The 13,764-nt window shown below is 37.6% G+C and overlaps 2 protein-coding genes across 2 annotated transcripts; one reads left to right on the top strand and one right to left on the bottom strand.

Annotated features, from left to right (window-relative positions):
* The first annotated feature begins 525 nt into the window (after positions 1-525).
* On the top strand, positions 526-4,790 carry LOC108989481 (ATP sulfurylase 1, chloroplastic-like). Its single transcript, XM_018963098.2, has 5 exons — positions 526-1,189; positions 3,076-3,481; positions 3,782-4,042; positions 4,130-4,216; positions 4,376-4,790. Exons 1-5 carry the CDS (start codon positions 684-686, stop codon positions 4,511-4,513), a joined length of 1,398 nt encoding a protein of 465 aa, XP_018818643.1. The 5' UTR covers positions 526-683; the 3' UTR covers positions 4,514-4,790.
* A 5,636-nt stretch (positions 4,791-10,426) lies between these two features.
* Positions 10,427-13,531, bottom strand: LOC108989438 (putative calcium-transporting ATPase 13, plasma membrane-type). Its single transcript, XM_018963041.2, has one exon. It carries the CDS (start codon positions 13,529-13,531, stop codon positions 10,499-10,501), a length of 3,033 nt encoding a protein of 1,010 aa, XP_018818586.1. The 3' UTR covers positions 10,427-10,498.
* Positions 13,532-13,764: the final 233 nt, after the last annotated feature.

The following is a 13,764-nucleotide window of genomic DNA, read 5'->3' as shown; positions in this document are numbered from 1 at the left end:
GTAAAATATCTCAAATTGACTCTACATAATGATATTATTGTGGGATCCAAATTGTGATGCATTACTAGAGACGGATCATTATCCTAATTCTCCAATAGAACTAGAAGAGTGATTTTGGTCTTTCCAATTGAAATAATATATAAAATAGCCATGGTTGCCCAAATTTATTTCTAAGTTGACACCTATTAAGAAAGAAATTAGAAAAGGATAATAAAGAAAAGTTGTGAAAAGAGCATGGAAAAAGATGTGCAGATTCAACCCCTTTCAAGTCCAAATCTCTTCCTATAAAATCTCTTGAGTTCTCTCTATCCAAATCAAAAAGAAAATTCCTTCCCATGATTCCCATTGCTCCAAATCAGTCCAATTTCAAAAAATTAAAGAGTTTTACTATGTATAATCATTTTTACGAATTTTTTTTAATGTATTTTAGTGATTTAATTAATTAAAATAATTATTTTATATTAAAAAAAAGTGAGACAACTAATTATATTAATAAAATTAGTAAATAATACACAAAAATACCTTCACATTGAAAATTAAAACCCAATGCGACCCTCTCCCATCCCCACTCACACCCACTAACTCTCTTCCTCCACTATATTTTTATTATTGCTATTAATAACGTCCAAATAAACAAAACTTGCAGCACCTGAAACAGAGCCATTTGTTGGTCTCCACCTTCAATGGCTTCGATGGCTGCAGTCTTCACCAAAACCCCGTACCCTTCTCACTCCCTCAATACGATTCCTAATACCCATTTCGTCCCAATCCGCAAAGTTTCCGTATCTCTTTCCCCCGTCAGAAGGACTTACCGGAGGCTCCGAGTTTCATCTGGGTTGATCGAGCCGGACGGTGGGAAGCTCGTGGAGCTTCTGGTGGATGACCCTCTTAGAGATGTGAAGAAGAGGGAGGCTTTGTCTCTGCCTAGAATTAGGCTCTCGAAGATTGATCTTCAATGGGTCCACGTGCTGAGCGAAGGGTGGGCAAGCCCGCTCAGTGGTTTCATGAGAGAGTCCGAGTTCCTCCAAACGCTTCATTTCAACGCGCTCCGACTAGAAGACGGGTCGTTCGTGAACATGTCGGTGCCTATCGTTCTGGCCATCGACGACTCGCAGAAGCACCGGATCGGCGAGTCCACCCAAGTCGCTCTGTTCGACTCGGACAACAACCCGGTGGCTATTCTCAAAGAGTAAAGAAACTGTTTTTCTCTGTCGTTCTTTTTTTTTTCAATTTATTTTGTGATTTTGAAACTCATTTTGGTTGGCATGTTTAAGATGAAAGGCTGTTATTGCGTAAATGGAAATGGTCGATTATGTTTTTTTTTTTTTTTATTAATTATATGCTTGGCTATGTGGTATGCCGTGTTCTGAGTTTAGATGAAGGGAATTATCTGTTGATTTTAATTGGAGTTGGAGAAAAAATATGTTGGTTTTGATCATCTGTGGAGGTGTGCTACCTTTTGACATGTAGTTGTTCACTTGTTTGGTTAAGTTTCGATTTATTTTGTGTAAGATATGACCTCAGTCATTGCTGATGCTTATAATTTTAAGACTTCAGTTTTTCCTGCAAAGCCTTTGTTTGTTCAGTTGAGGCAAGGAAATTATATATGTGCGTGTAGAAGAATACTATGAAGAATAGTCATCGACATGCATTGCCTCTATCTATGCCCTCGTGTTACTCCAAACTACCTTTCGGGGATTTTTTGGTGGTTATGTGATAGGTTTGACAGTCTGATGATCATTTGTTTATGCACCGTTTATGGTCTTCCAAACAACCCCAAAACAAAAAAAAAAAAATCCTCCATTCTTCTTTTTGCATGAATAATATTCATTTGAATATATCGGTGCACTGAAAGGCGTTTCATTTCATCATTAATAAATCTATGAAAGATGATTATACCATGTCATTATTAATCAATTCAACGGAAAAAATTTAATAGCTTTATTGTATACCATGGTCTAAGTGGTGTCAGAAAAAAGATTGAAAAATGGATTTGCTCCATCTTTGTTGTTTTTTATTCCCTTTCTAAGGTCCCACATGATTGTATTTGATGCAAGAAATACCGACTAAGAAATTTAACCAAATTAAACAATTTCGGCCATGCATCTAAGCAGGAAAACATCTTTGCTCGAACAACTCAAAGTAAACGTTTATACATACCAAGCAATAAGCACTGTAACAAATAATCAAAATTTGAACGATCATGTAAAACATATATATAGAAAATTTGAACGATCATGTAAATCACCATATATCCAAGAAGTCATGGGAATTAGACTTTTACTCGGGATAATTAAACCGTTAATATAACCTGTTTTATGTATATAATAGCATTGTCATTGGTCTTACTATTATATGTGCCCACTATGCCAATTTGTCTCTCTTTTACTTCGCACAAAGTTTCTTTCTTTCAGAAACACTCATCTTTCTTTTGAATTTTCTTGTGTGCAAAGGATTGATGTTTGTCAAGCCCGTTAAAGTTTATTATTGTTTTAACTGTGAGATCAGATTTTTTTTTTTTACCAGGCAACAAGCACAAGAAGAGTACCATGACAAATTATTTATTTGTTTCGAGTTGGTCTTTCAGTTTGAATTGAGGTTGAGCTCTTTGTGGCAATAGATTTAACAGTCAACTCTAGATTTCTAAATATCTTGAACTAGTCTGATTTTTTTCCTGATAAAACCTGGTTACATTACTGTTGTGTGATATAGGATATACTATAATCTTGTCTGGGAATCAGTCTGGGGTTTGATCTGTTTTTGTGCTGTAATTTCAATTTGCATTCTCGGTCAATATGATATACTCTGTTTGGTTACTTGGCAATTGCTTCAACATTTCTTTTCTAGCATGAATGATTTGATTTAACAGTATAGCAAGGTCCTATTGCCAGTTTTCTTTTTGGGACATTGCGTGTGGTTAGTGTGTCATAGGGTGATGGCACAAGCAATCACATGAAGTTGCTTCTAGGAGTTTATTCCTTTTATTAATAGATTTGAGTGTTCGTTCATTGAACTGAATGACTTGCTGTACTTTCTATTGTCTTCTTCGCCTATCTATTCATTTGATTTAATCAGTATTGAGATCTACAAGCACCCTCAAGAAGAACGAATTGCCAGAACTTGGGGAACCATTGCCCCTGGCCTACCTTATGCTGATGAAACTATAACCCATGCTGGAAACTGGTTGATTGGAGGTGACTTAGAGGTTATAGAACCGATCAAGTACCATGATGGCCTTGATCGTTTTCGATTGTCTCCTGCAGAACTCCGTGAGGAATTCACGAGGCGGAATGCAGATGCAGTGTTTGCATTCCAGCTTCGAAATCCTGTACACAATGGCCATGCTTTGCTGATGACGGATACCCGTTGTCGGCTTCTTGAGATGGGCTATAAGAACCCTATCCTCTTGCTTAATCCATTGGGAGGCTATACAAAGGCAGATGATGTTCCACTTAGTTGGCGAATGAAGCAACATGAGAAGGTATACATACTCAAAGTTTCAACTTCCATAAACCATGCAATGATTTGGACCCTTTCTGTAAGAAAATCTAGACTAGAAGCAGAGATGCAGTGATTAAAATTATTTCTGTTGTCCTAAATTTTTCGACAGTGATTTGGGATTATGTGTTTATGAAAAAGATTAGAAAATTCATTGCTTGGTTTATATGGGGCAGGTGGTTTTTTGGAGATTTGTTTTTACTTCTCCCAAAAGAGGTCAATGTACAATTTCCTAACCTCGAGCCGTACTGACCATGTTTGATGCTATCAAAATGTTTGGCAGGTGCTTGAGGATGGTGTTCTTGATCCAGAGACGACTGTGGTTTCTATATTCCCATCTCCAATGCATTATGCTGGCCCAACTGAGGTGCAGTGGCATGCAAAGGCTAGGATTAATGCAGGGGCCAACTTTTACATTGTCGGTCGGGACCCAGCTGGCATGGGCCATCCTGTCAAAAAGAGAGATCTATATGATGCTGACCATGGTAAAAAAGTATTGAGCATGGCACCTGGACTGGAGCGGCTAAACATTCTTCCTTTCAGGGTATGCAAATCCTCTGGCTGGCTGCCATTAATACCCACTTATGTTGCACTTGGAATCCTTAGTCACCTTGCTTGGTTTCAATTTCAGGTTGCTGCCTATGACAAAACTCAGGGTAGAATGGCATTTTTTGATCCCTCAAGACCTCAGGATTTCCTTTTCATATCGGGCACCAAGGTAAGTTTTGTTGACATAAATGCTGGCTAGCATACACTAAGATAGTCATTAAAAAGTCTGAAATGTGGACATGATCTTATATATATATATATATATATATATATATATATATATATAATATATCTTTGTATCACAAAAATCTTGGCATGCAATTCACAGATGCGGATGCTTGCAAAGAACAAAGAGAATCCTCCTGATGGATTCATGTGCCCTGGTGGTTGGAAAGTGCTGGTTGACTACTATGACAGTTTGGTTCCCATGAGCGATGGCAAGGTCCCTGAAGCTGTTCCAGCTTAGATTATTTGTTGTATAAAGATGTGTGGATTTCTGGTTGGGAGAAACCAACCATAAAAAACAAACTTTAATCTCCTTGTTTGGTCCTGACCCTGTAAAAGCTCTGTCCAGATCTCCAATAAAACCACGTGAGGCACTGGTACAGAGACTCAAAACTTGCCTCCATCTGTAATTAGAGCGCCCGGCTTTGCATGTTGCACTGGTGCATTTTGTGCATGCGGGTGCATTGTATTATAGAGTGATTATGCTTTGAAGTTGGATTGTGGGAAGCCTTCAGTCTTATAGGAATCCATGTATCATGGAGGAAGCAAAAAGCAACCCGCTTGGAACTGGAAATTCCCAACAAGTTTTTCCAATGTTTAGAAGGATCAATCACGCGAGTAAATATAAGTGTGATTGCAGCCATTGGTTAGACTTCCCTGCTATTTTCTGCATGAGTTGGGTGGTTCTTGATTACGATTTTTGGTGGATCCAAAAATCCCTTCTCTACATGCAGTTAAAAAAGGTTTTAAATTTTCCTTTTAAGAAGTAACTAATCGTAAAGGTGGAATTGGGAATTTCCACAGTGGATGGTGCTAGAGCGGGGCGCACCGCTAGTTCAAATTTGTAGTTCTTTTTTTTTTTTTTTTTTTTCATTTTCATTTTAATATTTTTTAACATCCTTAGTTATTAAAAAAAATTTAAAAAATATATAATTTAATTAATAATTAATTTCTTAATCACTAAATAAAAAAAATAAACTAATTAAAATACTCAAACGATAATTTTGAACGATAATATTGAGAGATTTAAATAACATTTCCTTGCCATATATGTATAGGAGAGGGTAGACAAGCTAAAAATTGTAATCCTACCAAGTTAATGACATCGATAGTATGAACATACTCGCAAAGTCTGTTTGAGAACAAAAACTCTTGCAAGTTTGCTCGTAATGCTACTATGTCGTCCTAGTTATACCGCCTATTTTGTCTCACTAAAAAAATTAAAAATAAAAACATGAAAGGTATAAAAAAATTTTAGGATTTGTTTTAGAGAAAATTGTCATTATTTATTCATCAAGAAACTTACATCCATGAACGGATATATTCTGAAATGTCTCTATATCAAACATGACATTATAAACTAAAATAATGCATTTAGAGCTCCACTGATACACTATTTCCTTTTGTGGCTAGTTTGATCTTTACTACTGTTAATACTCTCTAAAAAATTTAGCATCACCTTTCATAGAAGGAGATGGCATAATCTCTAAAGACAAAAGTTCGAGAGACGATCTCTTTTTATATTTTAATTAACAATAAGAAAATAAAAAAGAAAAATAGTAAGATAGATGCGAAAAAGGACGAATAACAGTTTGGACTAATTTCGGCAGGCTTCACAATATGTGACGGCGTGTGAAGGCAACCTGCTTGTCTCTTTTTAGCTACAAAGGTCAGATCTGAAATATTTAGTGGTGGTGAGTCCGGTGATCTATCTCGTGTGGCGAGAAAGAGCTGCTGGAAGGGGTGGCGCGTGAGGACCACTTACGGCGATTTTCGCAAAACCACCACTTTCCTCCTAACGATTTACGGGTTAGGAGTCTACTTGTGCCGCATGTGACTTTCGGGAGTTGCCAAAAAACTATAGAATTGTCTTTTTTGACCTTGAAGGAAGCAAAAAGAACTACTTTTATAGACAAGGTGGGTGGACGGAGGAAGGAAGGGAAGGAGAGGGAGAAGGAGGAGGAAGCCGCCTCTTCCTCTGATGAAAATCAGATCTGGAGCCTTGGTTTTTTACGCGAGAGAGAGAGAGGGAAGGAGAGACAAGATTAAAGAATCATGTTGCAAATCAAGCATATTTTTTTTTCTCTTTTTGTATTTCCAGATACTATTTTATTTTTAATAAGTCACGTGACATCAATAAAATAAAGTGAATGGTATAATTCGTAGACTTAGTAGCAATACTCTTTATTAAATATGAGAGTAGAGTCAAGCCAGACCTTTTAGGACTTGTTTGGAAAAAAAATTTCATCTTATTTTATCTCATTTCATTTTCAAATATCACTCAAATATAAATACTTTCAAGCTAATCGTTCCAACTTTTCCAAACTTTCAAACAAAAAATAAAAAATAATTCAATTTTTTCAAATATCTAAACAAAAATTATATTAAAAAATTATATTATAATAATATTTCAATTTTATGATATTTTTTATTTAATTTTTTTCTTCTCGTTTTTTAAAATTTCATAAAATATTAATTTAACGTATTTTATTACTATTTATAAATTATATTATTATTATTTATAAAATTTTCATTTCATCTCACTTTCATATTCATCGACGGCTGACATCTTCACACGTACACGTACATCATGCTACCTGCAGAAAACGTGCATGAAGTTTCATTACACCCTTGATTTGGCGAATAAAGGGTCATGATGCTACGTCAGACTACGTCAAACAATACAGTTGAAAGAATGCCAGGTAACAACACTTCCTTCGGCTCGTACCGAGGTTCAGCAGGTCGATAAGACATGCATGTCGGGGAAGTTGGAAGCATTTCATGCACCTCTTTGGATATAAGCAGACCAATAATTGAGCTGCCTTCTTTTCCCAGAGATTGTGCCGCATGAAACATGTAATAACCGGGCCTCAAGCCAAGCCCAGAGACTCGGACGGCGTTGGTAAGTAATTCCTCTCATTTCCGTTGGTTTCTTCTCCTTCCCTTTCTTCTTCTCCTTTCCTTCCCAACTACTCTGCCTCCGAAAATTTCTCCATCTCGTGTGCCTTGTCCCACGCTGTTTTGGTTTATGCAGTTTCTTCATAGAAATTTTCTTCCGCATCACATCTGCATCACACTTGAAACACCCAAAAAATTTTCCTCTCTACAAATTTCGGTTGGTCCTACGATTTCCGTGGGTCTTCAAACGTCTCGCCTTGGACTTGGTTGCACGGTAGTGAGTTTGTTTTTTTTGTTTTTCTTCTTCCATCCATTGTTTTCTCTGTACCTCTTAGATGATTTTGTGATTTTCTTCCTTTGGGTTTCGGCTTTGGGCAGCGTTTTCGTGAGTCTCGCATACTGCCTTCGTTGAAGCTCTTCTTTGAAGAATTTTCCTTCTATTTTCGGTAACTTCCGCCCACCATTAAATCCTTAGTCTCTCTTAATTTTTACTTGCTGTTACACATTCCATAAATCATTTTATTTCTTCACTTCGGTTTGTCTATCACACACACACACACTGCTTTGTTTGGCCGTGCATTACACTTAGTCAAATTCCCCTTTGCGTAGACCATTAGTTTCTTTCAGTAGAAGATTTTGTGACTTTTATTTTGGATTGTTGTATTTTTTAATTGTTGGAGCAGTGGAGTGTGTTGGAATTATGGATGTTGAGGAGTATAATTTTGGGTGTTTTGTGAGTCGGTTTTTTGAAGTATTATTGAGATTTTTTGGTGTAAAATGATGGGTGTTTTGGAACTAGTTGTATTGAACTTTTATGCAAGTTTTGAATTGTTGAATGATTAGAGTATTGATGTGTGCACTGAAATTGTTTTATTCGAAGGTTGGAAGTGAAATTTGGGTTGGATTATGTTTTAATTATTGGAGTTGCTGTGGTTGGTTTTGGAAATAATTATAGTTGGTTGGTGTTAATAGAAGGTGGTGGCTGTTTTGGGTTTCAAATGCGAATGGTTTGAAGAGAGAGTTGTTCGGGTTTAATTGTTAGATAGTTATGGAGCTGTGAAGGGACTGTTTTGATTTATTGCTCAATAAATAGCAGTCTACTAGAGTGGTTATTAAATGCTGGATATATGCTTCTTTTTGTTTAGGTGGTGTTACTATTAGAGTTCCGGCTCAAGGTGTTGATAATACGAAGAAGTCAGGTAAGCGGGGTTCATACACTAGTTTTGCATAAAAGAAATAAAATGAGGTTGATCTTGAAAAATAAGCATGTTTGTTTTGAAAAGAAATGATCTGAAAACAATCTCAGATGTTTATTCTGCATATGCATAAATTCAATATAAGAGAAAGTGTTTTCCGTCATGACTGGTGTAGACATGAGCTAGTTTTGTGCACTTTGTTTCTGAACTATGTAAAAGAGCGAATATGAAAATCTAGAAGTTTTGTTATGAACAAATGAGAATATTTTGTTTATGTTTATCTCGAACATGTGAAATGATCTGAAACTTTTCAGTATTTTGTTTTAAAATGATGTGTCATCTGAAATCCTTGGCATAAAGTTCTGATTCTGTATATGATTGTAATCGAATTTTCGATGAAATCTGTTCTGTTTCTGTTAAGGCCCAGCCACGGGTATAATGGTGGATTATAACCCTACCACGGGGGTGAAACATGGTATACGGCTCAGCCACGGGTATAATGATGGTTTATAACCCTACCACGGGGTGAAACATGGAATATGGCCCAGCCATGGGTATAATGGTGGTTTATAACCCTACCACGGGGGTTAAACATGGTATTGTCCCAATGTGATACTAAACGATGATATGATTATAATGTTTCAGTTTAGAAATGCCAACGGATCTTCTTTTTGGAATAAGTTTATTTTTCTGAAAATTTCGCTCTAATGTTTTTGTACAAGTTTGTTTCTGCATTCTGAAAGTAAATGTTTTGTTCGGCTTATCAAATGTTATAAATGCTCATGTTTACATGCTAGTATATGCTCTCTGCTTGCTGAGTTGTTGATAACTCACCCCGTTAATCTTCATAATATTTCAGATGACATCGATGGTTCAGCTGAGGATCAGTATTAGAGTCTATGAAGAAGATTAGCAGTGATTTGTTGTTAGGTATCTCATGATATTAGTGTTGGTGTCGGAGGTTAATTATTTTTTTTTTTAAGTTTGCTTCAATGGATTTAGACGGTTTATGGAGACTTATGTTAATTTTATATTATTTCTAGTTGTTATTTGAGACATGAAGAAAAGTTGATTTTATTTGGGTTGTTGGATTGAATATTGGATAAATGAGTTTATATGATTTATTTAATTGAAGTATTTACGTTTGATTTGAGGTTTGGGAAAATATATATTCTTGAATTTGGAAGTACTCTAGCCTTGTTAGAGTTGATTATCAGGTTATATGAGTTAACTCTCCGGACCCTCGGGAACAGGGCGTTACAAAACAGGTCGATGAAAAAACAGCCTAAATTCGTGATCCATTACCGCATATTGCACGCTGTATGTTCGTCGAAATTACTGATCAACGTATCTGACCATATTCCCCACGGTGGGTGTATAATGAAATCCCCGCTACATATACTCATGCATGGCTTAAATTATCTTTCTTCTTCTTCTTCGTTTGCTTCTATTTTCTTAATTTCATATTATCGGTAAGTCTTCTATTCATTCTTGACTTTATTGTGTACATGGAAGTCCATGACGACTAAGCTCTAAATTAGATGATGTCTTTACATGTTTAAGATCGGAATCCAATTGGACCGGTACTGTAACTTGCTATTTTAAAAAAAGAAAAAAGAACGGAAGAAAACATTGGGATTTCATATTGTCCGTAAAGGCCTCAAAGGCCAATCTAGGCGATAAGTCTTGATGCAAGCCAAATAATTAATCTTTTAGATATATGCTGCTTCAACTGATGACCCAGATTTTGTTTAGGTTTTTATCTCTAATTAGTGCATGAACTGTCGTTGAATTTTCCAAATATATATATGTTGTCTGATACCGAGACCTTGGCGCGCCTTTGCTAATAAAAGTTGATAGATTTATCCATGATTTTTTACTACAAGTTGCATTTAGGCAGACATTGCCTGAAGAGTACATTATTGAAACTGTCCTCGATATATGAAAATGATAAGTGAAGAGAATTATATTACTCAGCGTATAACAACAATAATTACACATCATATATGATATATGCTATACAATAAAAAACATTAAACACCTACAGTAATTAACCAGATTCAAATTTGACAGCAAGAGTGTATCACTGTGTGCAGCCATCTTCAATAAGATTGAAGATTTAGTGCGAGTCCTTATATCTTTCTCATCTTAAGGTAGTTGAGAAATGGTTTATGTGGAACAGGTATCCACTTGACAATCCAACCGATTGGCCAAGAGGCTGCTGCGATTCCAATGCATGCGCACCATTGCACCCAATTCAACCTTTCTGTATCTGCAAACTTCTTCAAAAACTCTACCATGACCACCTGAAGGACAATGGTTATTGCTATGATTCCCAAAAACAACTTGCTCTGATGTATCCCCTTGAAGATGTTCTTCTTCTCAAGCTTTCTTGCATTGAATTCATTGAAGACTTGGCAAAGCACAAAAGTATTAAAGATCAATGTGTCATTTACCTTCTCAGTCACACCAAAGATGGATTCACCTTTGAATTGCAGGGTCGAGAGGATAGCTATCTGATATAAAGCTTGTGCTAAGAGGTTTCTCCACATAATGTTGGTAATTAGCGGTTCAGTCCGACCCACAGGTTGTCTCTTCATGAGCTCCTTGGTGGGCTTCTCTGTTGCGAGAGCCAGGGCACCCAACGTGTCCATGATCAAGTTTACCCATAATAACTGTACTGCTGATAATGGGACTTCACCAGCTGAAACTGCAGCCACGAAGTTGATCACAAGAGCAGCAACATTTACAGTGAGTTGAAATTGGATGAACTTCTGGATGTTGTTATAGACACATCTTCCCCACCTAAGAACTGTGACCACGGAAGCAAAATCATCATTCATAATGACAATGTCTGAGCTTTCCTTAGCCACCTCGGTGCCTTGAATCCCCATTGAAAGTCCTATATCAGCTTCTTTCAATGCTGGTGCATCATTTGTGCCATCACCAGTAACTGCAACCACATGGCCTTTTTGTTTTAAACATTCTACCATCAGAAGTTTGTCAAAAGGAGAGGATCTTGCCATCACACAAATTTTTTCAACTTTCTCCAATCTCTCCTCTGGTGTGTATTTTCTGAATTCCTCACCTTCTACTACTGCTCCACCGAGAATGTCTTGGCCCGGCCTTAGTATTCCACATTCAGTGGCTATAGCTTTTGCTGTGAAGACATTGTCTCCAGTGATCATTTTGATGTTCACACCAGCATATTGGCAATCTTCTACAGCTTTCTTCACCCCTGGACGACATGGGTCCTTAAGTCCCACCAGTCCTAAAAGGGTCAAACCATCTTCTTCTAGCCTTTTATGTTCTTCGCCATCTACAGTATCTTCTTCTGAAACTGGCTTATGGGCAAAAGCAATGCACCGGAGGCTGCTAGCTGCCATACCTTCAATAATTTTCTCAAATCTCATCTTTTCACCATCATCTAGATCTTTAATAATTCCAGAAGCATCATAGTAGCTTGAACACATCTTCAGTATCATTTCTGCAGCTCCTTTCCAGTGTAGGTGGGTTGTGTTGTCTACCTTTCTCCTCATCAGGACCCCACTTCGTTTCTTCTTGGAATTGAATGCTTCGACAAAAAGAACCGTGCAACTTTGCGTCAATTGCTCCATTTCCATGTTTAGCTCCAGAACAGCCCATGAAAGAATTGCTTTTTCAGTAGGACTACCTGAGAACTCGATTTTAGATCCTGAACTAGGTTTGAAAACACTACCAGTTGTGTTCAGAGCAACTCCTTCATGGAACATTTCGAGTACATGTGGAGCAATTGAGTGAGCATTAGCTACAAAAGATTCTTTCCCAAGCCAAGACTTTGTCACCTTCATTTGGTTCAGCGTGAGAGTGCCTGTTTTGTCAGTACAAATGGTGGTGGCAGAGCCCATGGTCTCACAGGCAGGGAGCTTCCGCACCATTGCCTGATCAGCCATCATTCTCTTCATAGAATAAGCAAGTGTAAGCGTGACAGCCAGTGGTAAACCTTCAGGAATTGCTACCACGACAATTGTAACTGCAGCAGCTACAATCCCCACGACAGCATTGACTATGTCGTCAACCTTTGTCTTGCTGCCATTGAACTCCCTATTTCCATTCTCATCTTTTGTATTTCCTGTGAAGTAGCGAACCAACAAGACTACGAGAACGAGGAAAGCGACTACCAAACCAACCTTACCTACTGATGACGTTAGCGTGTTGAGGCGAGCTTGTAAAGGTGTCTGTTCGCTTGTTTCACGGTTGATGGAACTCATCATCTCGCCCCATGTTGTGTTCTTGCCCACCGAAGTGACAAGCATTTGAGCATAGCCATCGACTACCTTAGTACCAGAGACTAAAAATGGATGCCTGCAATTTACTTCTACGTGATCACTCTCCCCTGTCATGCTAGATTCGTCCACTTGCAATGAGTACCCGTCTAAGAATAGCCCATTTGCTGGAACTTGATCTCCGATCTTTAAGCAAACGACATCTCCAACGACAATTTCAAAAACTGAAATAGGTTGACGCCGTCCAGCTCTCAAAACATCAACTTGGATATTGCTGCTGACTTTGGATAACTTGTCAAATTGACTATTTTGTCTGAAATTACTTATGGCGGAAACAACGATGACAAGAAATACAGCAACAAATATGCTTCCACCATCATACCATCCTTCTTTTAGTCCATGCTCTTTTATGCCAAATGCAAGAGAAAGTGCTGCACAGCCTAGAAGGATGAAGATGGTAAGATCCTTGAAGGCTTCCACTACAAAATGGAAGAAGCTCTTTGTTGGGGGTCTTTTATACGTGTTTGAACCAAAAGCCTCATGTCGACGAGCAATGTCTTCAACATCACCATGAATCCCGGATTTAACATTGATTTCAAGACTGGATACTACTTCATCAACCCCTCCAATTTCTCGGAGCTTGTCAACATTTTTCTCTTTGACGAGCTTAGTCAGAGTTGTTTGATCGATTTTGAACCTCCTGTCTGAATTCAGATCCAAAAATACGAAAGATGGTGAGCGTGAAACTTTGGCCTTCTCGGGTAGAGAATCCAGCTTGGAAGTAGGGAATAGTAGGGCTCTAGAACAATAGATGGACACAAAAGCCCAGTGCCATCTCTTGTTGGGTTGGCCGAGGGTGCTTGATGCATGAAGTAAAGACTCTATTACAATGCTAGACATTGGATTGGAAAACACGAGAGGAAAGTAAAAGAAGCAGGTAACTGAAAAATGTGGTTTTTAGGAAAGGAAGGAAGCGACAATTTTGCTTTGGAAAGAAAAGAAATTGACAAAGTAGTAATTAGAGAGACAAGAGCAGCATAGTTTTTTTTCTTTTCCTTGTGGGGATGAAATGGAGCAAAACAAGGATAACAGAGGTATATATGTTGCAAAGCGAAATGGTAGAGACGCGTATA

The sequence above is a fragment of the Juglans regia genome, chromosome 7, assembly GCF_001411555.2.
Source record: "Juglans regia cultivar Chandler chromosome 7, Walnut 2.0, whole genome shotgun sequence".
NCBI lineage: Eukaryota > Viridiplantae > Streptophyta > Magnoliopsida > Fagales > Juglandaceae > Juglans > Juglans regia.
This window is presented reverse-complemented; position numbering and strand designations above follow the sequence as displayed.

Bases quoted from the DNA above. Each gene is read 5' to 3' on its own strand.
- LOC108989438 (XM_018963041.2), bottom strand. From the start codon at position 13,531: ATGTCTAGCATTGTAATAGAGTCTTTACTTCATGCATCAAGCACCCTC.
- LOC108989481 (XM_018963098.2), top strand. From the start codon at position 684: ATGGCTTCGATGGCTGCAGTCTTCACCAAAACCCCGTACCCTTCTCAC. The intron at 1,190-3,075 runs GTAAAGAAACTG...TGATTTAATCAG, and splicing joins CCGGTGGCTATTCTCAAAGA to TATTGAGATCTACAAGCACC. The intron at 4,217-4,375 runs GTAAGTTTTGTT...TGCAATTCACAG, and splicing joins TTTTCATATCGGGCACCAAG to ATGCGGATGCTTGCAAAGAA.